The sequence below is a fragment of the Microplitis mediator genome, chromosome 2 (assembly GCF_029852145.1).
Source record: "Microplitis mediator isolate UGA2020A chromosome 2, iyMicMedi2.1, whole genome shotgun sequence".
Lineage (NCBI taxonomy): Eukaryota > Metazoa > Arthropoda > Insecta > Hymenoptera > Braconidae > Microplitis > Microplitis mediator.
The window spans coordinates 7,600,417-7,626,986 of record NC_079970.1 but is presented as its reverse complement, the minus strand read 5'-3'; the positions used below and the strand labels follow the sequence as shown (position 1 = coordinate 7,626,986).

At 26.6% G+C, this 26,570-nt stretch overlaps 2 protein-coding genes and 1 long non-coding RNA gene across 6 annotated transcripts in view; 1 reads left to right on the top strand and 2 right to left on the bottom strand.

Annotated features, from left to right (window-relative positions):
* Positions 1 to 13,346, top strand: part of LOC130664114 (scavenger receptor class B member 1-like) — a 29,230-nt gene extending 15,884 nt beyond the window's left edge. For both annotated transcript variants that reach the window (XM_057463876.1, XM_057463875.1), the window contains exons 2-8: positions 3,398 to 3,653; positions 4,110 to 4,251; positions 8,158 to 8,358; positions 9,156 to 9,380; positions 9,474 to 9,636; positions 9,733 to 9,977; positions 10,850 to 13,346. In XM_057463876.1, the coding sequence (XP_057319859.1) occupies positions 3,398 to 3,653; positions 4,110 to 4,251; positions 8,158 to 8,358; positions 9,156 to 9,380; positions 9,474 to 9,636; positions 9,733 to 9,977; positions 10,850 to 11,200 (1,583 nt within the window). In that variant the 3' untranslated portion in view covers positions 11,201 to 13,346. The remainder of the gene's footprint in view (positions 1 to 3,397; positions 3,654 to 4,109; positions 4,252 to 8,157; positions 8,359 to 9,155; positions 9,381 to 9,473; positions 9,637 to 9,732; positions 9,978 to 10,849) is intronic.
* Positions 12,584 to 14,249, bottom strand: LOC130664119 (uncharacterized). Its single transcript, XR_008989307.1, has 2 exons — positions 13,681 to 14,249; positions 12,584 to 13,425 (listed from the first exon to the last, which is right to left on the bottom strand). It is a non-coding gene; the product is annotated as an uncharacterized LOC130664119 (long non-coding RNA).
* Positions 14,250 to 16,654: 2,405 nt separating this feature from the next.
* LOC130664115 (cyclin G) lies at positions 16,655 to 26,211 on the bottom strand. Of its 3 annotated transcripts, none has more exons than XM_057463877.1 (6): positions 26,010 to 26,211; positions 22,884 to 23,131; positions 21,696 to 22,112; positions 21,352 to 21,606; positions 20,016 to 20,224; positions 16,655 to 19,927 (listed from the first exon to the last, which is right to left on the bottom strand). In XM_057463877.1, the coding sequence occupies exons 2-6, from the start codon at positions 23,001 to 23,003 to the stop codon at positions 19,882 to 19,884; spliced, it is 1,047 nt and encodes a 348-aa protein (XP_057319860.1). In that variant the 5' UTR covers positions 23,004 to 23,131; positions 26,010 to 26,211; the 3' UTR covers positions 16,655 to 19,881. The 3 variants fall into 3 exon arrangements, with proteins under 3 accessions (XP_057319860.1, XP_057319861.1, XP_057319862.1); XM_057463878.1 differs by lacking the exon at positions 26,010 to 26,211 and adding an exon at positions 23,944 to 24,536; XM_057463879.1 differs by lacking the exon at positions 26,010 to 26,211 and adding an exon at positions 23,331 to 23,470.
* Positions 26,212 to 26,570: the final 359 nt, after the last annotated feature.

The window sequence follows — 26,570 nt, the reverse complement described above, 5'->3', positions numbered from 1 at the left end:
AAAAATTATTTATTTTCGCGACTCCAAATATGTCATAGAATAATTAAATTCCAGTTAAACAAAAATATTTTACATGATGCAAAATTTTTGAATAAAAAAATTTACCCTTGATAATTATTGAGAAATTTTTTTTAATCTCGAAATATTTATTCAGCAAATTATTATTTCCTTGTCGTAAATAAATATTATAAAATATATTTAGAATTTATTACGGTTTAATTGATAAATAAATTTATATCAATAAATATATATATATATATATATATACATAAATATTTACATTTATTAAAAATGCACAGTTCGTTGCCATAAACTCTGTTACAAACAAGAGTTATTACAACTGATATATTATTACATTATATAGTAGTTTGTTATCTTTAAATATTCTCTATTATATTTATTATGAATAAATAAATAAGTATATATTTATATTTTGATAAGTTTGAAAGAGCGATAGTAAAGTGCATTGCCCCAAAACAAATTTGCAAATTAATCATTTTCAACTGCTAGAACTTTATTCAAATGAATCATTAAATTCTTTTTATTGATAATAGAACAAAATATCACGTCAATTTATTATCAATATTTATAATAAAAATTCGATATAAAAATATTATAAAGTTATTAAATTTTTTAATGAAACTAAACGTCTACTATACAGAGAAAAATTTCTTGCCCCAAAATAATTTTTTTTTCGCCTCAGGAAAATTTTTGTTTTCAATTTCGAATGTCAAAATTTCTTGGGGCGGATAAAATTTTCTTAGGGTCAGTAAAAATTTCTTATGCTAAGAAATTCTTTTTCCTGTGTACAAATGAACAATAATTATGAGTGTGAATGTATCAGACATCAGACAAATTTAAAATTATTAATGAATAGAGTAAATAATTATTAAATTAAAATTAAAAAAAAATGCGCATTTGAAAAATTTTGAAATTAATAAGTGGATTTTTTAAATTATTTACTCTATTTATTAATAATTTTAAATTTATCTGATGTCTGCTACATTCACACTCGTTAATAATTAAGAAACAAATTTAAATAAATATAAATATTACAATTATTATTTAATTGCACTACATGATATCTGCTGTCAATATATATAATAAATTCATAATATGATCGTATCGATTACCAAGTAATGCAGTTGAATACATTACAAGTTCACAGTGAAATAAAAAAGTCTTTCACCTTGATCTTGACATTATAATAAAATATTTAAACTGATGATGTGAATATTCTTAATTAATATTTTTAATTAATATGTCTTTTTTTTTCTTCATTTAAAGTTGGATTGAAATATTACATATATTAATGTGTATGACAATTAAATAATAGTCATCAGTGGGTAGGAAAATTTTGAGTTTATTTATAGATGAATAAAAATATTTACGCGTAATAAAATTAACTAAGAGAATTGAAGCTTTGGGTTTTTCTTTTGATGGTCATTCGCGATCAAAGCGTAGCTCGCGGAGTTGGGCAGGGTTCAGGACCATGCATTAAGATCCTGAATCAGATTGCTTGACGTCACTAAACTCGATGCATCTAACAGAAAAAAAGGTTTCGACAAAAAAAATACATAAATAAAATAAAAATAATAAAAAACGAGTGAAAACCGGTTGATAGTCTTCTAGAAGCTTCCACCAGATACCCGGATTCTTTTGAAAAAAAATTAACTCTTGAAAAATTTCAAACTAATTGGCTGGTTAAGTTTTATTTATATTCCGCTTCTATGTTTAAAAGTTAAATTTAATATCTTTAGAAAATTTTTTTTGAAAATTATATTTTCTGTTTATATTTTTTTATGTAATCCATTGAATAATTTCGTTATGAAATCTAGTAAAAATGGTGTCATAATTTGCTGACAAAAATTATGTTTGAAAGTTTCTTGCCCTTTTATTCAAATAATTTATTATACGCAACAAATAAACGAATAGAAAATTCAATTATGATGAAAAAATAATAAATTACATTTTTTTTTGACGTCACTTTTATTTGAATAATAAAAAAAATTTTGTTACTAATATAAAATGCATAATTAATATCTCAGTTAACTAATAATTTATCAATAATTTCTAAAATATTTAAATTATTTCCTTTACAATCTCCATAATGATGTAACTGATAGTAATTAGATTTGAATAAAAAATTAATTACGTCACCTTAAAAAATTTTTAATAAAAACTTATAAATTTATTATTTCATATTTTAAATTTGAGGTTTTCTATCCATTTATATTAATAATTTATTCATAAAATTCAAAAAAATTGATGGGATATAAGTTACATTATTTAAGAAAAATTAATTATTTGTCTATTAGTTCGTGAACTCATAAATAATTTTAACTCTGTAGTGTCGTAAAAATATTTATCTTTATATTCAATGCAATGATATTTGTAATTGAAATTTTTACAGCCGATTTCTTAAGATCTATTTTATTTAGATGCAATAAAAAATTATCTTTCACACTTTCTATAAATTTTCTTCTTACAAAATTGTATTGTTCCGTATTTTTTCAAACGTTTAATTTTTTAACGCAAAAAAATCATCAGAACTTGGTACTACTCTAGTTATTTATCGAGTCAATAGGAATAAAATTTTTGTTCAATAAATTTTGAGTTCGTTTACGAGGTAAATTTGAAACGAGACGAACATATAACACCCTATCGACATTCACTAAATTGGTTAAATGTAAAGTCACGAAGATTATAATATCTAGCCTGTCTATTCTTCAAATTACTGTCGTCAGGTGAACCAAAATTTCTACGTCGTCTATTTATAGATGAAAATCCTATTTACCACCATTTAAATATAGTGGAAACCTAAACATGCAAACATGCAAATAACCTTCTCAATAAGACAATTTATCGATAAATTGAGAAAAATATAGATAGCCCGGACTGGGAATCGAACCCAGACCAATTCGGTATCGCGCCGAGTGCTCTACCAGTTGAGCTATCCGGCGATCGCACAGGATAGCTGCACAAAACAATAATATCACCTTCAAAGTCCCAAACTTTGCTACTACAACTTATGAGCATTCGTTTGTAGTATCAGCTCTACGGTTTTGACAAAATTCGCCAGCTGAAATCCTAAACTTTCTTAGTTTAGAGTCTTTTAAAACCAAAGTGTTTGATTATCTTTTAAATCTTGATTAATTGGTGAATAGTAAGCTGGTAAAAATAAAAAATGAAAAATGATTATGTTGCAATGTATAAAAGTTAATATGTAAATATGAGTATCATGAGATTTTTATATTTAAGCTATCTATATACCTATTGTAATTACGTGAAGCATTTACTCTGTGTATATAATTTTGGCCATTTGGCTCTATGCCTTGGCATTTAAATCCAATAAATAACAATAAATTAATTGGTAAAATTATTTTTTTGTCAACAGGTATCTTCACATTTATGAGTCTAGGCCTTCTTGGTATAACTTTCGGTGTGTTAATACTCGTAATTCAGCCCTACGAGCTACTTTTTAAATTAAAAGTTATGTTCAGCGACAATGGTGAAATTTTTGAATTGTGGAGGAAGCCGCCAGTAGAATTGTACCTAAAAGTTTACTTATTTAACGTAACTAATCGTGAAGAATACATATCAGGCATCGATTCTAAACTGAAGTTCAAAGAAATCGGCCCGTATGTTTATAGGTAATTATTTTTTTTTTATACTTTTAATTTCATTAACAATAAATATAATTACAATCTATACAAAAACTTTTAGATAAAATTATTTTTTTTACTCTTGAGTAAAATAAAGTATCCAAAAAAATAGAAAAAAATTTTACACATTGATAAATTAAAATTCACGTGTAAATATGAGATATTTTCGAAAAATAAATTGCAGATTTTTAAAATTGCGTTGAAAAAATTGTAAATTTATTGAATCGATTTAAAACCATTTTGAAAAAAAAAAAAAAAATAATGATAATAATTTCTACCCCAAGACCTTGTTCTATATAAAAGTACAGAGAAGAGTTTAAATTAATTTTTAAATATAATTAATTGAATTGAAGGCTATTTTATTTTTTATATTTCAAACAATAAAATGATTTTTTCCCAATAATATATTTATAAATAAATAATTTTTCTATTTCATGTGTTTAGAGAACATTTAGAGCATTCAAATATAACCTTTAATGAAAATGGAACAGTAACCGCAATTCCAAAGCATCCACTCACATATATACCAGAATTAAGTGGTGGAGCTGAAGATGATATTCTCATCTTACCGAACATTGCATTACTGGTAGGTACAATTATATATATATTTATAAATATTTACGATAGATTTCATAATATCAAATATTGTAAATATAAAATCATAAATAACAAACATTAAATTTTAATTAAAATAATAGACCATGTCCCAGAAAATAAGTTTGCATCATAACAGCCTAAATATTAGTGATAACACAAAGATTATCATAACTAGGTTTATAAACAAAATAGATCATGTGATTTAGAGTCGATAAAATCGAGATCAATAAGAAAGTAGGTCTAAAAATAATATAATGAATTAATATTGTTATCCGTTTTTATTTAAATCCGCGATTAGATATTTCGTATTGACTTGGTTTTGATTTGCTCAAATAATGCTTGAGGTCAGTTTTTTAGTTCACAATCTAAAAATAAATACAAGAATTTAAGGCAGATATAAAAATTACAATTTCCTGGATGGTAATTCTAAAAATATAATTTGATTTCTTGGAGTATATTCATTTATATGCAGTACATATTACTGTAACATATACTTAGGGGCCATAAAAAATTATTCGTCTGATGTCGACGGCCGAATATTATAACGGTTGACCAAAAATTATCGTTTTTTATGGAAAATTACCAAAAAACAAACGTTCCTTAACTGGCTCGCAAAATTACCAGTTGTATAAAAAAGTCATCTATCTTAATTTTTGCCGAAAAATTTCCACTCAGCGGGTTTTCAGTCAACAAATATATAAACCTGATTTTTTGCGTTGCAGATGGAGTTTATCGATTTGTATTATATATTTATCTTTTTTTTTATAATATTTATTGCTTCTAATTTTTTATTATTTTTAACAATAAAATTTGATAGAAATAATCAAATTTTTTCAAAAATATATTCAATGGAATATTTTTATTAAATTTCTTTGATTCAGATAAATAGATAACATGAGTGTCATTTTAGTTTCCGATGATAAAAACGTTTTTCTAATTAATTTATTCCATGTACAAATTTTTTACACCCAAAAACTGGTTTTCCTTTGGCTATTTAATTATTATTTTTTTTTTTTTATGACGAATTATTAATTTAAGAATAATTTACACGAGTTTTTTTTATTCTTCATGTATCATTTTTTTAAATTTAAATAAATAAATAAATAATTTTGTTTTCATTTTTTTTTTTTTTTGAATCGATAAAACTCGAGGCTATTCAGTAAATGTTTTAGTTTTTTTTCATGTTACTCATATATTTTATTTCCGGTATTTGAGTTAGTGTCATAATTCACAGCTGATGATCTTCCGAATTCGCGAATCCGGTTTTTATTCAAGGTCAATCGCATTAACTTTTTAGGAATAAAATAGTAACAAAAAAAAGTTTTTATCAATATGTTAAAAGTAAAAAAAATTAGTCCTGTTACGGAAAATAACAGTGAGGGAGGAATGAGTAACACGGGATTTCGCTTTACATTTTAATTTATAATAACATAAAATTATGAGAAAATAATGAATGAGTCATCAGTTATTAGAATAAATATCGCATGTTAGAAAAATAAGTAATTATATACAAGACATAATGTTGAATAGTAAACTACTCTCAGTGTAATTTTATTTCTTATTAATATTTATATGTTGTCGCGATTAAAAAATATAAAAAGTCGCAAATTGTCCACATAATTCCTAAGGCAAGTAATCTAGATTAATCATTGAATTTACTTATTTTTCAAGTAAATCATCAAATAATTTCATCTTCTTTTTACACTGAAAAATATGCACGGTAAACGTGAAGTCATCGGAGTAAAGTTTACTACAAGGAAGAGTTTTACTTTTACTATTTATAGCAAAACTTCGTGAAGTGACGTTCAAAAGTAAACAATTTTTAATGCTCATACAAATAATTTGTTAACAGACAATTAACAATTTCCGGATTTTTTTTTTAACAAATCAATTATAAAAAATTAAAAATTAAAAATATGCATATGTAGAAAATTTAGAAAACTATGGGTGCAATTTTTTGGAATATATTTTTTTTTTTATAATTTATCGTTTTTAAAACAAACAAAAAATTATTAGACGTTGGCTAACTTCAGCATGATATTTATTCCGACATTAAAACTCCGTAATCAATGAAGTTAATTAGGACGAAGTAAATTAGGCTTAAAAATTCACTCCGAATTCACTTTCAAATTTATTACACTGTATCTAATTAAATTTTTATATTTTTTTAATGATCAAATTTTTCTTATTAACCAATGAAATTACCATTGGTATTATTTTTGTAAAAAAAAAATAACAGATTATTCCTGATTTTTTCAATTTTTTTGAGTCTCTAATTTCGAAGATCCGAGAAAAAGACACTTGTAGGTATTGGTTTTGTTTTTAAACCAATCAATTAATTAGCAGAAAATTATAAAAATTTATTGACAACAAGCTTTCATCAAATGCCGAACATAATTTTAGTTAAAGAATTTTTTTTTTTAGAACTTTTAATGTTAGAAAAAAAAATATTTCCATCGAAATTTGGATCCAATTTTCAATTTCTTCAAAATTTAATTTGAAAAAAAAATGTTTAACTTCTATTAAAAATTCGAGACAGACAGCTGAGTAATATTACAAGTGTTCTAATATGGACATGCTGACAGTGAACATTCACGAAGATAAACTTTAATCTATAATTTATATTTCTATTGCATAATGTAATAAGAAAAAGACGTGATTATACACTTTTTTTCTCTTTGAGTTATTTATTTAATCTCACAATTTATTTCAATAAACACAAAATTTATTTCAATTACTATTTACTTATCATACAAAAAAAAAATTTTATTAATCAATAAAATTATCTTAATTAAAATCTGAAATAATAAATAATTTTTTTTTATTGAAAAAAAAAAAGTAAATTGCGAAAAAAAAGAAAATTTATAGTAGTGATTTTAAACAACTGTATTAATGAAATTATAAACCAGTAATTATAAATAATAATCGTTATAATTATCATTTTATCTTTAATCATTTGACGTAATCTTGATTTATGAATAATTTCAAAGGATAAGATTAATAATGTTAAGTTAAACGTTAATCAATTATAGACTAGGCTGATTAAAAATAATATAAAAACGGCACACGCTACAATTAGTAATAATTTGTAAGCAAATAGAATTTTCTAGTCGAAACAATTAATTAAAATTTTAAAAAAGTAAACATGAAAAATTTTAAATAAAAAATATTAGAAAACAATATAATCGAATAAATTATTTAGTCGTCATAGACAGATGATAAAATGTCTAAAATTAGGAATTAAAATCTGTGTAATGCATTACGTCATAATGTAAACCGGATGACAATTATGCAGGAGGATGATTGTGACGAAGGGGTTTTGTCGACATGTAATCGGTTTATTGACAAAATAGATAAAACTGTAGGATATAATCTGTGAGTATGTATTTACCTACTACTCTTTAACTACTAACTTGATCTGAATGTTGACGTATCCAGTTTTTTTCCATTACTAGTTTTTTTTTTCGTCATAAATTTTGAATTCTTTTTATTAAATAAATTAATATGCACTTTAGGGTAAAAATTATTTCCCTCAGTTTAAATTTACCGGACATTTTATCGTTGTCTCGAATTTACGGATCTCAGAAATAGCCTTCGTTTCATTTCTTAAATTATTATTTCAAAAATGAAATATTTTTCCACACTAATTAATTTATTCAGCTGAAAAAAAATTACAAAGTCGCATTTAAAAATTTTTAAACATCTAATCAAAACATATCTTCTCTGTACTTGAAAAACTTTTTAATGCAAATATTAAATAAATTGAACTTCAGGGGTCTCTATTTTTATTATTAAATTGTAAAAATGAAGTAAATAATTGTCACCCTAATGTACATAAGCTTGAGTTTATATTTGATTCATTTAATTATTTTGTTTCTTTTTTTTTTTTATATAGAGTATCGCCAATGTTATGAAAGATGCTTCAATAATTACAACCTGGCCATTGAATGCTTTGATCAAACAGTCAGATTCACATCCACTTGTAAGAATGACAGCACGAGAATTTATGTTTGGTTACAAATCTAGTCTTGTTACACTCGGCAACAGTTTTATGCCATCATGGATTAAATTTGATAAACTTGGATTAATTGATCGGGTATGTATTTATTTACTTAATTAAGTAGTCTCAATATATTTTTTTTTAAATTGTCTAATATCGGTTTCGATATTCATAGAAACGATTGTTTTTTTACTTTCAATCGCCCTTACGGAAAAAAAATAATCAGCACTGATAAGAAACACAAATGCTTTAGTTTTTTCGCGTACTAATGGTTTAGTGTCATTAGTGCGTTTAATTCCATTTGTTCAGTGTCATTAATTTAAATTTCACAGTAGAGTAATACCGACTATTCGGATTACCAATGAACATTGTTGAAACCTGATCAGCACTTAGCACTTCTCGTAATATTGTAAGATTCACTAATCAGATTACTAATGAACACTAATAGAACATTATTCAAAACTAACCACTTCCAATAGTGTTGCAAGATCCATTAGTACTCCGACTAATAAACTTTCATACAACACTGGTAACACTAATCGATCCCTAAAGTTTTGCAAGATTCATTAGTCGAAGTACTAATGAATACTATTACAACACTATCCAACACTAAGCACTTTCAAAAGTGTTGTAAGATTGACTAGTCAGATTACTAAAGGTCACTAATGATCACTACTAAAACACTCATCAACACTAATGAATTTTCAGTTTTTCTGTAAGGGCGCGTACATAAGAATTTTTTCATTATTGTAATTTTTGACATAAATTCGCCATAAAACGAATAAAAAAAATTATAAGAGTTTTTAATATTACGATTTTTTATGGTCGAAAATAAAGTGACCGTAGAAGTAATACAATAAATCATGTAAATTAAATAGTTTATTTTGAAATAGATGTATGACTTTGATGGTGATTTTGAAACTGTTTATACCGGAGAGAAAGACATAAGAAAAACTGGACTAATTGAAAAATATAATGGTGATGTCAATCTACCTCAATGGACTGGCAAATGTGGAAACGTCAATGGTGCAAGTGATGGAGCCAAATTTCCAAGTTATATTGAACCAAATGACACACTAATATTTTACAGAAAAAGTCTTTGTCGTAGTGCTAAAATGGTATGTACTTTAATTCATCGTCGAGTTCAATTTGAAATTTAAAATTTATTTCAAAAAATTTAATATTAATAATAATTGAAAATCTATAAATAGGTACGGATAGGTGAGAAAGATGTTAAAGGTCTACATACATATAAATATAAATTTATGGACAATGAATTAGACAATGGAGCTAATAATTCTGAAAATAAATGTTTTTGTCGTGAAGGTCGATGCTTACAGCCAGGTTTAATTGATGTCACTGATTGCTATTATGGTAAGCCTTTATTCTTTAATTAACAATTATTCATGACTAATTACAAATTAATTAAAGCTATTTATTTAAAAAAATAATAATTATGTATTTCTACAGGATTCCCTATTGCCTTATCGTATCCTCATTTTTACGAATCAGATCCTTCGCTTCTTGAAGGGGTAGAAGGTCTTAAACCCGAAAAAGAAAAACACGAATCGTATTTTTATATTCAACCTAAGTCAGGACTTCCAGTAGATTTAGCTTTCCGTTTTCAAATAAACATGGCTTTGCAAGATATCAGCAGAATTTCAAATGTCGAGGGTTTTTCCAATCTCGTGTTACCTCTACTGTGGTTTGAAATCGTAAGTAATATTTATTATAATAAATCAGTAAATAAAAAAATTTTAAATTACAATACACTTTTTATCGTTGTATCAATGCAAGGTAAACGTCTGATGATAATTCAATGTAATAAATTGATTTATCGATGCATTAATTAAAAAATAAATATATTATGTAGCCAACAAAAAATATCTCATTACTACTAGACTTCTTCTGCATGATAAAGATAACGAATATTCAAAACTCCAGTAAAATAAAAAAAAATAAAATCTAGTGATCCACGATCTAGTGATCATGACGGCAGCATTAATATCCAACATGGTTCTAAACAAAAACGCGACTTTAGTCATGCAGATACAGACTGCTACGGTCGTCTCAGTGAGCTCCGATTTTGTTCTGACCGCAATGCTTCCCCCACTATGAATATTCTGCTTTGCGCATGCGTATAATCTTTTTTAGAAGAATGGTGGGAAAATGAATAGTCGTGGGAGTAAAATTCTAAGCACTCACTGGACAACCAGAGCTATACAGATGGCTCTTTTAATAAAACCTGATTAGCAATACTTTAAAAGCTTCTAATTAAAAAAAAAAGTTTTTCTCATACCGATGCCAAAAGTTCGACTTGTCTCTCCCTGAAGCAGGGAAAAAGTTTTATGAACTTTCGGCTTGGTACGAGAAAAAATAGTATGTACAACACGGCAGGAAATTAGGACCTCTAATCCCGCATATTTTCCTGCAGCTCGGTTGTTAACTTTACGATGCATTAAAAAAAAAAATAAATAAAATAATTACGATACCGATTAACTTTTCATTATAAATAGAATGATACATTTAATGATACGATTAATGACAAACTAATTATTAATTAAATCTTTAACTTTGATTGTTATAGGGAATGTATGAGCTTCCGGAAAGTATGAATAACCGGTTTATTTTGTACTTAAATGTATTACCAGTAGTGCAAGATGTCGCAACCTACGCGCTTTTCCTTGGCGGAATAATATTTCTCGTATGGAGTATCGTGAAGATATTATTATACCGACCAAAAGGATCATCTGGAAGAGCGAGCCAATGGTTTGAATCAGACCTTCAACGTAAAAGACTTAATTTCTTCAATGAAAAACGTAATTCGTTCCGTGCGAAACCAATGGACACTTATTACAACTCGTTATTAGAGCCTAAAGAAGAAATGACGCCAATGACTGCGATGGTTAATTCTGAGTTCAAAGAAGATCTTGTATAATCTTTCTATTGAGGAAGAATTAATACGTAAACCGATAAATGGATCACGTATGAGTGTGATTCTGAAAGTTAAATGTCGAGATTAATGAACAACATCTCTCACAACACGCCAACCTGATCAACTTCTACGTGAACAAATATTGAATACTTGTTATTTTTTTATACTCTCATGATTTAATCAAAAAAAAACAATTGGTTTTATATTATCATACAAAGTAAATAGCAACAGGGATAGGAATTATAGAGTGAAATCTGATAAAAAGTATTAGAAACAGTACGGAAATTAAAGTGTGTTCAAATCCGTAGAAATTCGTTAAAAATTACGGTTGACTTGTTCATTATTTCGGCGTTGATTATCATTAACCCTTCGTCGGTCGCGTGCATTTTCCACCCGAGTTAGGTCTCATCACCGTATTAAATTGAACGCGCTGTTGCCAAATGTCGAACCGCGACTTTTATGTGTTTTTCCAGTATTAAAATACTTATTTTTTCAATAAGAAAATTTTTCAAAGCTTTCAATAGTTGTACCTATTCCACATGTGGTAAAACAGGCTTAAATAGTGGCAGTAAAAAAACTTGGCAACATCGCAGTTTAAAAAGGACTCGGACACTTATTACTCGCACCGGGCGGCAGAGCGCCACTTTCTCATACTCGGTCTAGAATATTAAAATTTTCCAAGTGTTTTTATGCTTGTAAATAGCGTTAAAATTTTTTGAATATTTCAAAGAAGGAATTAAATTTTTTTGAAAGCCACTAATTCAAGCAATTTTGAAAAAAAAAAAAAAATAAAGTGTAGAAAAGTCGGCGCCACGCTCATTACGCTACTGACGAAGGGTTAATTACCAGTGGAAAAATAACCGAAAAAGTAACCGACGGAAAATTGAAGTGAAAATGTGCAGATTATAAAAGTTACTTTAAACTATACGTTGGTTAAGTTTTTCAACAAACAATTTTACCGGTTAATTTATTTTCATAGTGATAATCATAATCTTTGTACAAGTAGTGGAAATATCAATGGTACAAGTACTGAATTCGATGAAAAATAATAATATACGTAATCATGATATTTAAGACAGACATTTTTGAATGAAAAAATGTATTTTCTAAGAGTTTGATTAATGTAAATACTGTAAATATATCATTTAGCTGATAATTAATTAATATAATACTGATATTGCTCATTAATAGTCTTAGTAAACATCTTGAATCTCATTTAAATAAATAATTACCTCAGGTAAATATCATAACTAGTGCAATCGATATTCTATATAAATATATGTACTGCATAAAAAAGTATAAACAAAAATATTATTGACATGACTTTTATATTTTTAACACGGTCACTATTGAAAAAAAAAAAAAAAAAATTAAATGTCAGTTGCGAACTGTCAGTTATAAATTTTTGAATCATATTAAAAGCAGACTTTTGTATCAACTTTTAGTTCCGTTAAATAAGAAAAAGCTACATGTTAAGTGACAATAAATCTTGCCGTTTATATATATGTATTTTTTTTTTTTTTAGTCAAGGATAATGAAGCAACTTAATATTATTCATTCATATAAATATTATTGTCAGATGTTATCCGTTATGTGAGATCTAAATAATTCATTTTTTATCGGTATATCATGTACTCATAAATACAACTTATAGGGAATATTTAATTTTATAAATATTTTTAAAAATAATTCCGCGACATTGGCCAAATATTTATTATTGTAATGAGTAATAAAATATGCTCGTTTTTTTCATTTTTAATGAGAATAAACTTGAGAATTAATAATGAGTAGTTTTGTCAATAAATAACTTTGTCGGCTATTTCTCGCACATACACTTTATATTATACAGATAAATTGATATTTCTTGAATTTCGAAATAATAATTATCAACAACATACCAGAAACATTGGGTATACACACATATATATATGTATGGCCCAAAGTGTGCGGAATTTGAAACTCTCGATTGTGATAGTTAATATTTCTTTTTCTTGTTGTATCTTTTACACTATTGTTTATGTTTATTTGTATTTAATAACATGAATCTTGCCAGAGATGTATTGTTAATTATTAATTATTAATTAATATTGTCAATGGTGTGAATTCCAATAATTATTGCTCAATAAATAAAAGTTTTTTTATGAAATTATTCAATTGAATTATTTGTTTCCCTTGATTTTCTACGATCGTTTGTCCATGTCCTATTAAAAGGAATTGGGGATCGATACCTGATTAGAAAATACGATTAATGACGATTAAAAACGATTTTGTTTTAATCTTTTCAAATCGTTATTAATCGTCAATTGATGATTAAAGAGGATTAAAAACAATTAAATTTTTAATCGTTTCAAATCGTCTTTTATCGTAAAATAATATTGCGATTTCTGGCCCCACATGAAGATTAAAAACGGTTTATGACAATTTGAAATTTTAATCATCATTAATCGTTTTTAATCCTAAAATAATACACCTTGGGGCTCCACCTTGTGATCCGTCAGATGCCCTAGCAAACAACATCAGCTCCTTAACTTATTCGGTCGCATCATGATCTGACTGGTCGAGATAAGCATCTCGAGATATTCTTGCACTCTCGTACCTGTCTACTCTATTTCTGACCTGATGATCCGGCTTGAGCTTCTCGCAACGCCAGTTCATGGCTCGCGAAACCTGTAACGTTATCTTCTGACTCCTAAGCTTATCTGCAGCTACCTTTCTAACATCCGAGCAAGCCATTAACGACATATTATTCCCAACAGCTGCTGCTTAATCACTGCGAACGAGAAATTACGAGAATTGAACGAAAAATTACGAGCATTGAACGAGTCAGTACGAGAACGCACGAGATTCAAAGGAGCTTGTACGAGACTACAATCCATCGCTCTGCACCATCAGATCTGTCGCTGTGCTTATCATCACGCTGAGTATTCATCAATACCAGAATCACGCATACAGTCCACTTCGAAAAGCTACAAATCTGAGCTCACTCCACTTTCATTATAATCAAGCAACAATACAATTTATTAATAAACTCGAATAAAATTATAAACCAATTATTTTTAGTTCTCGCCCGAACATCTTTTGACGATTATATAGAGAAGATTAAATGTGAAAAACCATGACGATTATGACTATTAAAGACAATTAATGACGTTTAAATTTTTGATTGTTTTTAATCGTCACAAATTGTATTTTCTAATCAGTGCGAATATTCAGTGACTGTTAGTACTTTTTACTGCCCGTGAAAAAAAAATTTGTTCCGAAACAACTCCATAATAGTGAACTTCCAAATTCAGTACAATTAAGAACTTTGAGTTGATAATTTTTGATTCTTTAAAATATTCATGAATAAAAAAAAATTTTCAACTGAGTAAGGTAAAGTACCCAGTACTTGAACAGTTTTCAAAGTGAAATCCATTTAACTATGATTTTGGCAAATAAAAATTAATTAAATCGACAAAACAAGTGTCACTTATAAAAATAGGGGCATTTTTCAATCTGTTTAAAAAAAAAAAAAAAAATTATAAAATTTCCATATTTTTAAAATTTACTAAGGAAGCAGTAGTACTTGAACTATCTATTTAGACATGCCGTAGTAGTTGAACATTCTGAGACCAATACTTGAACAAGTAGAAGATACAGTATATTATAAAAAAATTTTTGAACCCGGTGTAGTGTAAATGACTCGATGTAAGAATTTCGGTGTGAAAATTACACCAAATATTGTGTCAAATTTAGACGGTGGGAAGAAAATTTTGGTGATTAGAAAACCCCCTCAATGTAAAATAAAAACCTCAAACTCAACGTTGGGGGGAGGTATTGTATATGTAGAAAGGGTGTACCAAGATTGAAATAAATCGGTCATGTAGTTTTCAAATGGCAGTGATCACAGATTTTGAAAAAGTAGTTTCGAGAAAAATGCGTTTGAAGTTTTAGAAAAAAACATTTTTTTTTCAATTTAGGGAAGGAGGGGGCGAGAAAGCCTTCTGGGGCATGAAAGCGCATTTGCGATTATATTCTCCAAATGTTTAACTATAAGAAAAGACAAAAAAAAACGATTTTTCAAAAGTGCAAGACCCTGACCCCCTTAAGAAAGTAAATAATAATTTTTTGGCAAAGGTAAGGAATAAAAAGTAAGACAAAATATATCGTAGATGCGATCTTATTTTATTTTGCAAATGTAAAAGTTTGCATATAATATATTAAGAGATTTTAAGCTATTTTTCACAATAAATAAATGATTTACTCTTGTTCACAATTAATTGATTAATAAATTAATTAATGAATTGATTTGTTTTTACAATGTTGTTATTATTACAATTAATATAAAGATTTTCTAATTGATTAATGAATTAATAAGATGTCATTGCAGCATCAATTACAATATTTTATTGAAAGTACTTATGGTTTAAATGATTCGAAGACAAACGATGTCAATGATTATTTTGATTATATTTTTTAGCATTTACAGAAATAAAATTTCTTAAATATACATGGACTCAAAATAATCATTGAAATTATATAACTGCTGAATTATTTGTTTATTTATTTTAATGTCTTTTGTGAATAATTCCATCACTCTAGTGCTTCTTTACTGTATACTGTAAGTTATTATTTATTATCATGTGTCTCAAAAAATCTTTTATATTTAAATATACAAATATTGTGCATCAAATATAAAGAAAATTTTTGGATTCAAGTTTTATCTTCAATAGATAAATAATTAAGTTTCTTACGAATTTTATTATTTAAATAAGAAAATATTTTTCTTTTAAATTTCATGGTTTATGAAAAAATGAAATAATGAAAGTGATTTGAAATTTAATTATTTTTAAATTTAAAATATTCATGTTGTCTAATTAATTTTTATTATTTAATTATTATCAATTTTTTAAAAATTATATTACATGTAAGACATGAATTAAAATTGAAGCTCAGTCAAAAATGCATTTTCTTATATGGAAAAATGCAATTCAATTAGAATTTTTATTTTCTTATATTTAAATATGTATTTTTAGTTCATTCATACATTAACTTATTTAACAAAGTTGATTTTTATTTATTGTATCAAATTGTCAAAAAGAGATCTGTTGTTATCATAAATTTAAAAAAAAAATAAAATATTTAAAGATGACAAAATAACATAAAATTAATTTTTGAATTCAGGTGCACAAAAATATTTTAGTTCCGGTATTTACTAAATATTGCAATAACTCGAAAATATTGTGATACTGAACTTAGCCGATGTCTAATAATTTTTGGAATTTTTTAAAAACGATAATTAAAAAAAAAAAAATATTTAAAAAAATTGCACTTGTAGTTTTTTTAACTTCCTACATGTGCATATTTTTCGTTTTTTTTTTTTCCATTGTAATTGATTTGTTGAAAAATCCGAAAATTGTTGACTGTGCTAACTACAGGATCATAAAATATTAAATTTTTTTTTTTTTAGGTTTTAGAAAAAAAAAAAAGTGGTTCAATTTATTTTTATACTAGATGTTGAAATTTTCAAGTATTCGAGGACTGCAATTTTTTATAATTTCATTGAGATGTAGAAATAGAAAAAATTATCATTCAGTTTGAATTTGAATATTTTCGCGCTATTGCTATATTTATTAACAGCTGGAGCCAAGGCTAGATAATTTTGATTGCACCCTTAAATTACATTTATTTGAAGTTTTAAATAATTTTTAAATAACAAAAAATATTTTATTTAAATTTTAAAATTTTATTTAATGTTTTCTTAATATATTAATCATTTTTGTTGCCTCATTAAACTCATTCAAATTTTGTACTTTTAACAGTTTTATCGAAGATTACATAATATTAACAATTGAATTTAAATAATCGACTATGTGTGATTGATGTAAAAATTACAAAAAAAATTAATTAAATAATTAATTAATTAAATAATAATAGTTTCCTTGGAAATAAATTCAAGTCAAGGATTAACAACTGGTCAGAAAAATAAAAAAAAATGAATTGATCAAAATTTAATACTTAGAGTCATTAACTAAAATAATTATTGTTCAATGAATTATTTAAAAGTTAATTACATTCAATTACACATGTCATTCTCGAATACTAGTATGTAGAGAATAAAAGTTTAATTATCACGATTTATAATCATGTAATTATTAGTATTTCACAGCTATTCAAACACTTTTAATGCCGAGATATGTAAATTTACTTAAATTAACTTTACTTAAATTCAATTATAATCTCATTTTATTATTTTTATATCGCGATTACAAATTATACGCATTTTAAGTATCATTTTTTTGTTTATGATTGTTGTTAAAACAAAAAAAATTCTTCCAACTCATTATTCTAGTACACTCTCTCCTCTCTCCTCTCGCTAATTACAATTAAGTTAATTAATTAAAAAAAAATAAAGAGAGAAAATTAATTAATTGATTGATTCAAAAAAGAAAAAATTAAATTAATTTTTGTGACTAGCACAAACTGGCTTTTCACTATTTATCTGGTAATAATTATTCTCTTTTTGTATTTTATTTTATTTTTTATTCACAGTCAAATCTAAACTATCACAGTTTACGATGATGAAAAAATATTTATTTTAAATAAATAATAAAAAAATAATAAAAATAAATTTTCATCAAAAAAAAATAACTACAATAATTTTCTTGTTTTATCGATACCCAAATTATAATATAAATAATAATCTTTGTTTTTTTAAAAAAATAATAATGACAATTGGTCATCAAACTGCGAGAGTGTAGATGTACATACCGTGATAATTATTATTCTAGGCCAGCATTCATAAAAAAAAAAAAAAGTAATTATAAATTGGGGTAGAGGTATCATTTGTGGCCACTGCTACATTTTTGGACATTTAATACTTTATTTTAATTAACGAAAAAGTGTAAAATAAAATTTCCTTTTTAATAGCGGGACAAAAGTATCTCTAAATATTTAAAAAGTTAATCATATTTTTTGCGCCTTTTACAAATTTATTTATTTAAATTTTTCGAGTGTCCAAAAACTGGTCCTCAAGTGCCAAAAACGATACCTCTTTCCTATTTGTTTACAATACAATAAATTCATACATGATAATATTTTCAAATGCGTGAAATCATAATTAAAGTAACGTCAATTAAATGGTAATTTAATTATATTTATTTTCATAAATTTATTTGTTGTCAAGTAAATAAATTTATAAATTTATAAATTAATAATTATTATTTTCACGCATTTAAAGAGAAAAAAAATTCATTCCAGCACGCAATACTTTTTAATTATTCATTTACACTACTGGCACCGCTTGAGATTTTAATTTATTATTTTTGATATAAATTTGCGGTTCGTCAATGTGCCATTTGGACGTTTATATATTTTTAAATTCATAAACATCTAAACGCATTTAAATATTTATATCTCGTCAATTCAATTAAAATATTAAATCTTATGATATATATATTTTTTTTTTCATTTATCAATTTTAATTTTTTTTTTTCTTTTTTTTTATTATTTGTATGACCTAACTCTCTCAAACATTCGATTACAATTACACTATCACTAATACTATTTTGTATATTTTTTTTTTACATTTTTCGTCAACATTTTTAATTTATTATTATATATTTATTGTCTCATATTTTATATGAAACATAAGATTTTCGTAAATGTTAAATTACTTTTTTCCCAATTCAATTTACCAATTTTACGATTTTTTTTTTTTTTTATCACATTTTCTTTTTTTTTCATCGTTTTTATAAAAATGTTTTGTCAATTTTTTTTCCTTTTCATTTATCAAAACACTTTTATAGAAACTGAATATTATCACGGCTCTTTATTTCGCGTGCCAAATGCCAAAAGGGCGTATTACAGCAGTTAAATAGGGTTCCATGCCAAAAGGGCGTATAAAAAAATTTCTTTTTAGAATCGCTCGAAACGTAAAGATCTGCAGAAAAAAAAATTTGACTTACTAACGCCAAAAGGGCGTATCTTAAGATGTACGCCCTTTTGGCTTTAGGAAATTATCGGTCTAAAGCCAAAAGGGCGTATAAAAAAAAATCAGGATTCTTAAAAATTTCGAAAAACAGTCTTCAAAATTGTCCGGAGGTTTGTATGTAAAATTTTGAAAAAGTCAACATTTTCGATGGTAGTAACTTTAATTTTTCATCATCTTGGACAGTCCAATGTAATCAAAATAATGATCAACTTTAACTTTTACCAACTAGGAAATTCCAAAATAATTAATGATTATAAGCTAGAGATAATAAAGTTCAATATTCGTTCTTATATTCAACGCCATGCGGAGCGTATGGCGAAGAGCTAGTATTTGCGACATATGCCCTTTTGGCTTTGGAAATTTTTTTTCATTTTTAGACTTAGAACCCGTCTACAATACGATTGGCACAAAAAAAAAAAAATTATACGCCCTTTTGGCATTTGGCACGCGATTTGTAATAAAGATCCAACTTAATAATAAATTATTTTTTTTTTTAATTATTAATTACTAATTATTCTCGCATGAACGTAAATTGAATTATAAAGGCCATTAAATTTTTAAAGGAATTAACTCACAACTTTCAGCAACAATTATTTTGACGTAACATCAATAAATGTATTGTGGTATCAACATGCGGTAAATGCCGAATTAGAAGCTGTTTGTACTTTTTCTAAATGATTTTTGTATTGTTATCCGGTAACATTGAGTATTTTTAACGTCTCTTCATGTCATGGCGCCTATTAATTCTGTAACCCGATCTATATAATAAAATAAAATGAATTAGTTTAATTTTAATTAATAAATGATAAATAAAATTACTTATTAAATTAAAAAATGATAACACACCTGACTCGACTTGGTGAAGGTATTGGAGCATTTTCAGCAATTGCTGGAAGACTTGTAGTAAATTTATCTGTTGGACGCAAAAGTCTTACTGTTCTTGATGATAAACGCCAAACAAATCTTTGTCTGTATGGTATTTGTTCTTGTGCATTATATTTGCTCAATATCGCGCCAACTCTTTCATGTGTTGAAAAAAAACTTGTATCTGAAATCTGTAATTAAAAAATAAAACAATAATTATAACTGCTAGCATATGGAGGACATCTGAATAAAATAGTTGCTAAGGCCAATATAACTCTGGGTAGTCTATTGAGGTCTAGTAGCGATTTCAAACAGGATAACACGTTAATCAAACTATTTTGCTCTTTAGTGATACCAGTATTGGAATATGGATGTGTTATATGGGATCCCATTTATAAAAATCAGATTGAAAAATTGGAATCGGTTCAAAGAAAATTTTTAAGACACGTCAGATACCGCAATAGCAAGACGGGAATTCTATTGGACAGACGTCAAGCCTACGAGTATACGGGACTATCTTCCTTAGCTGATAGGAGAAAATATCTAACATTGTGCTGTAGGTTTAATATTATTAATGGGCATCTTGATGACTCAGAGCTGCTTGGTATGTTGGGTTTTGCTGTACCGAATATAAACCTGAGACCTAAAAAGATAATGGAAATTCCTTTAGTGAGATCACGTTTTTCGACACGCTTCCTACTGTACAGAATTTCCAAAATCATCAATGAAGATGCCATAGAAGTAGATTTTTTTGGAGCATCATTGGACAGTTGCAAAAAGATCGGATAAAAGCAATTTAAGCCGAGATAGTTGCTTGACCTTGAGAGAGTGAGAGTAAAGTACTACTCAAACGCTTCGCGTTGAGACGTGCAAAATAAAGCTAGAAGGGCAAGTTTAAACTGAGAATTTTGGGCATGGTTTTTGTTTTTATTATTATTATTGTTATAGTTACGTCGATGATTAATTATTCACACTTTATATTATATTATATTTGTTATCATTCAGATGTATAATTGCCGAGGGGCGTTTATAAATAAATGATACTGAGGTTAGCAAACGTCTAATAATTTTTTGATTTTTTTTAGACGATAAATTATAAAAAAACGAATATTTGAAAAAATTGCATCTGTAGTTTTTTAAATTTTCTACGTGTGCAATTTTTAGTTTTTTTTTTTTTTTTTTTTTTTTTTTAAATTGATTTGGTGAAAAAAAACCCGAAAATTACTAAATGTCTGCTAACTTCAGGATCATAATAAATAACTGATATTAAATTTTTTAAATATAAATTAAAAAAAAAATAAATAAATAAATAAATTACCCGGCATATTTTTTGAAGTTCAGAGGCAAATTCAACAAGTCTTAAAATTTGATGCGCAGGTGTCTGAGTCATGTCAACAGACGATGAACTTGAACCAGCTACTGAAGACATTGATGTTTCGGTATTAGATTTCAAACGATTAACCGCAGAATCCAGATATGTGCAGAGAAGCACTAAAGCTACTTCAGAAGGTCTTAAATTTGCACATTCTACATTGCAAGCTACCATTTCAAGCCTCAATACAAGTTCAGACTCCTAAAAAAAACAAAAAGAAAATTAAAAATTATTTAACTAATTATTTTATTAAATTTAAAAAATTTTTTAACATAAGATAAATTAACTACCGTAACAATGCTGGCATAGAGTTCACCAAGTCCTAGTTGTGACGCCGCTGCATGGAACATGACGTGAAAAAGACGTAAGAAAGTAAGAGCTGTGATAGGCGTTGTTCCGGGAGCCCATTCCAATTTATTGCTGATGACATCTGACATACGTTTAAGATCGCCACGGGTAAATTTATATTGCGAAATCGAGACGAGATGATCCATATCGATTGTCTGTGACATTTGGACGGCAGCTATGTAAAATGATGATACCCTGATGCAGGGCATGTGCTTTGGTTGAGCTCTCATTTTAGTAAGAAAACGATCCATCAAATTCATCGCTATAAAGAATACATCTGATGGTAAATCGTACCAGACTTTAAGGCATCTTAAAACGTGTGCCGAGCCATTTCTTTCGGTTATTATTACCTCGTCATTCTAAAAAAAAAAAGAGTTAATATTTATTTAATAATTACATTCACATAAATAAATTTATTAAATATAAGGTGAGACCCAGTATCCGATCAGGAAACTAGTAGAGTAATCGAGAACTAGTTCCCTGATCGGGTACTAGGTCTTTTACACTGTAAAAAATTTTCGGAGTAAATGCGGATTAAATCCAGAATGAATGCGGAGGGAATGACTGTTTATTTATTTAATCCCCTCGGAGTAAAACTAAATCCGGACTTATTAAGATAAATAGAACTGAATGTCCCTAAGTTCAGCTTGAGAAATAACCGTCTAATCAATGTACCAATTACAAGAAAGCAATTTATTAAATTGAGCCCGTGGTTCATTGGATCAATTAAAGAAGTCTACTTATGATTTACTGAAATACTAATCAATGTTATTACTTTTATCTTTGTCTTCATCTATCCTGCTCATCAAATAATCTAAATTGTAGTTGTATCATATTGTAAATTGCAGAAATGTGTATTAAATAATAAATAAATCCGAAGTGGAGTTTATTTTAATATTAAAACTCTGAATTGGAGTGAATGCAGGATTAAATCAAATTTAGATCAATCCGAAATCACTCTGCTGAAATAAAACTCCCCATTTACTCTGTAGACGGAGTAATTTTTTCTAAAACTCCAGAACTCAGTGACGGAGTAAAGTCGAATTTGAATAAAATCCGTAATCACTCCGAATTTACTCCCGATTTTTTACAGTGTACTTTTTAAATAAATAATTTAATAAAATACTTACTTTGGTGATGGCTGGAAGTTGTAAATTAGGCTGGTACTTAACTTCAAGTACCAGAGCTTCTTGAAGTTGTTCAAGAAGTGAGTGGATGGTAACCGGTGCCGGCGAGCCTGTAGTGTCCATTCCTGCGACGTGTGACCAGCAAAATTCAGCAATAAAGTCAGTATTTATTACCAACTTGTTAATTATAAGCTTCTTTGCTGGATAACTAGTCACACCACGAAGAATGACCCAGTTGGCTAGCACGGTATCTAAAGTAAACAACAAAATATTATTTATATTAATAAATAAATAAATTTGAATTATCAAAACCAAAAGATTAAAAAGCTCAAGTATCATTTATTTTATCACTCGAAATTTATTTTTTATTTTTTTGATAAATGTTCATTGCTGTCATTTGACAATAATCGAAAGCTATTTAAGTAATTAAGATAATAATATGTTATTTACAGAATAATTAAGTATTGGATTTATGAAGTCATTGCATTCAGGTACTAGACAACTAATAATACACTGGATTGTATTATACATATTCTATAGTATGACTAAGATACCCAAGGCTGAGGTTATACTGAAAGTGACGTAAACACGATAACATTTCAACAAGAAAGTGCTCGAATCTTAAGCCACTGGAAACTTGTTCAGACTTGTCAAAAACCCACGTGATTACTTAATTATTTCTCGATACTCTAACTAATTTTATCGATTAAATAACGACTGTCTTGCTAATTTATAATTTATTTTAATCGACATAAATAATAAAATTAATTTATTTAATTAATTATTTATTTTTATTTAAAATATCTTGCGAAATAAAAGTAAAATTTATGATAGTAAAGTTAGCGGACATCTGACAATTTTTAAAACTTTGAAATAATAAAATAAAAATAAAAAAATGCACGTTTAGAAAACTCAAAATTCAGTGGGTGCATTTTTTAAAATTTTATCATTTAATTTTTGTATATGTAATTTAAAAATTTTCGTATGTCTGCTACATTTACATTCATGTAAAATTTGGATTTAAATTTAAAAATATGAATTAAAAATATAAGTAAATACTTACGTAAAGTATATTTTTAATAAATTAATAAATATCAAATGATTCTTCAGTGAGGTAGGTGTCAAGATTGTAAAGTGATGCAATATTACTGATAGATCTAACGAAATTCTATTTCATCAGCTAAATAAATCACGTTATTCAAAAAAATTGCACGAGTATACGAATAAATAAATTTATAAAAATAATATATTTATTTAAAATATCTAGAAAAGAGTTCAGTCTTAAAATCTTGAGCTTCGACTTGCGGTTGACTTAGAAGGTTCGAGAAACTTTAAATAAAAGTCTAGTTTTATAATACTTTAAATAAATAAATAAATATAAAATTTACTAATAAATATATATGTTAATTAAACAAACTAATTATTTGAGTGATTTACAGTAAAATAACGGATTAGTTATGTACGTTTTAGTCAGAAAATGTTTGAAATTAATTTTAAAAATTCAAACAAACACTTGATAATTCACTGTAATAAAGTCACTGAGTTATTGATTTTACAAATAAATTATTTTAGTGAAAAAACTAACAAACGCTTAATTTCATAATGTGTTTAAAATAAATTTTAAAATGTAAAACTTTTATCGTTAGAATAAAATAACGTCCAGTTCAGACGCGCACACTCAGTTACTCAGTCTTATGTTAAAAAAGTTTACAAGTTCGTTAAATTCTTAGGCCTTATACTGGGTGACGAATTTATTTAAAAAGACTTCAAGGTTATTTTCATGTGTCTTCAAAAAAAACTATTGGTTCGTAAAAAGAATGAGCTCTTCCATCGGCTGTAATCCCACAAAGCGCAAGTTGCTTCAACCAATGACAGCTCCAAGTTAGTTTTAAAAACGCGCGCTAATGATCTCTGGTTGGTCACCAGCAACAAAGACTTCTGCGCAGTGAGATTTAAATTTAAACATATCCGCGCATAACAGCTGACGCAATAATACCTTTTTTTTATTTCATCAACAAGAAAAATAAATAAAACAAACAATCCATTATTTAAATTAAACGTCAAAATTATAACGTTACATCAGCGTTAGCTCATAAAAATTTTATTTTTAAAACATTTGAAATAAAAGTCGTTAAGAAAAAACTTGAGATTAAAAAAAAATGTTATTGATTTTTTTTTTTATCTCAATGACAAACGTCAAAATATTAAACATTGACATCAGTACCCACTTTAATTATTCGTGTATTTATTTAAAATCGATATCAATGACGTCATGACATTTACGCAATAACGTCATCAATCATTAAATAAAATAATAAATATTTATAAAAATAAATGATACATGAGCAAAGAAATCAATTTTATTTGGGAGTGTAATCATTAAAAGTATGTCAATTACACAATCCAAGCCAATCCTAAATCTAAAATAAAATCCTATTTATATTAAAAACCCTAGTTAGTATATTATTTTATTTTATAAATTTATATCAGAAGTGACCTTGAGATAAAGCTGGAGTAACTCCAGTTTGTAATCATATCACTTTCAAACTCGATCTTACGTTTATAAATAAATCCTACATTTATATTTTTTATTTATTTATTTTTTATGCTGATCACGGATTTAAATCATTTAAAATATTCAAAACATTCAAAATAAACCACCAAAACAAATAGCATTTTAAATAAATTCATCCAGTGTTTTATTTTTCTACTTTTATTTCAACTCACTCATCAAGATACCAGAGAGTTCTTTGTTCTCACGATCCAATGTATATATAATTATAATAATAATACAATAGATTTTCCCAAGGAAATTTCAAATTAACTTTTCTTTTTTACTCTCAGCTAAAAAATAAACAATTATTATTATTTATAACTTGAAAAAATTTTACTTAAAATTCCCAATAAAAATATATATATTTGCCTTTCAATAGCAATTAAATATATGGATATTTTCATAAATATAAAAGCAATGTAAGATTTATAAAATAAATATAACCTAGAGAATATTGGAGTTTGTTTATTGAATTATTTGGATTAGTGGTAAACTTGGATGAGTAATTGTCAACTTATATGATATATATATATATATAAAAATAAATATATAAGTAAAAAAATAAAATTACATACCCGTACACTAATCACTGAATTTATCCAGTTTTGACCTCGGGTGTAATAATAATATGATAAATAAAATAAAGGGGTAAAAATATAATAGTGTAACAACTGAGTGAGTCGTAGGTGAGTTATTTACTCACTACTTGGACTCAGTTTTACTCAGTGCTACTCTACTGTGCGCTGTTCCCTCAGTTTGACAGTTAGGCGGTCAACAAGTAATGGCGTCAGTTCATACAGCTGATCACGTACACACATTTTCACACACAATCCCTACTTTTATTTACATGTAGAGACAGTGTTATTTTATACACACACACGCACGCGCATGTACACTTACCAATAAACCATTAAATTTACGTATTTTTAAAAGTAGCTCATGGTTCAATTTCAAAATTAAATCATTATTTATCACTTGTCATTTATAAATATTTTTTTTTTTTTTATTTTATTATTTTTAATTATTGGATAAATAAATACATGCACATGACATGTGTAGATGTAAGCGGAGCTGTCAAAATAATCATTAAGATAATAATTATCATTAGGTAGTAATTTATTATATTTAATTTATTA

Excerpts from the sequence above, each read along its gene's own strand:
- LOC130664115 (XM_057463877.1), bottom strand. The coding sequence starts at position 23,003 with ATGGACACTACAGGCTCGCCGGCACCGGTTACCATCCACTCACTTCTT. Across the intron at positions 21,607-21,695 it reads TCTATGCCAGCATTGTTACG|GAGTCTGAACTTGTATTGAG; the intron begins GTAGTTAATTTA and ends TGTTTTTTTTAG. Across the intron at positions 20,225-21,351 it reads AACTTCAAAAAATATGCCGG|ATTTCAGATACAAGTTTTTT; the intron begins GTAATTTATTTA and ends TTTTAATTACAG.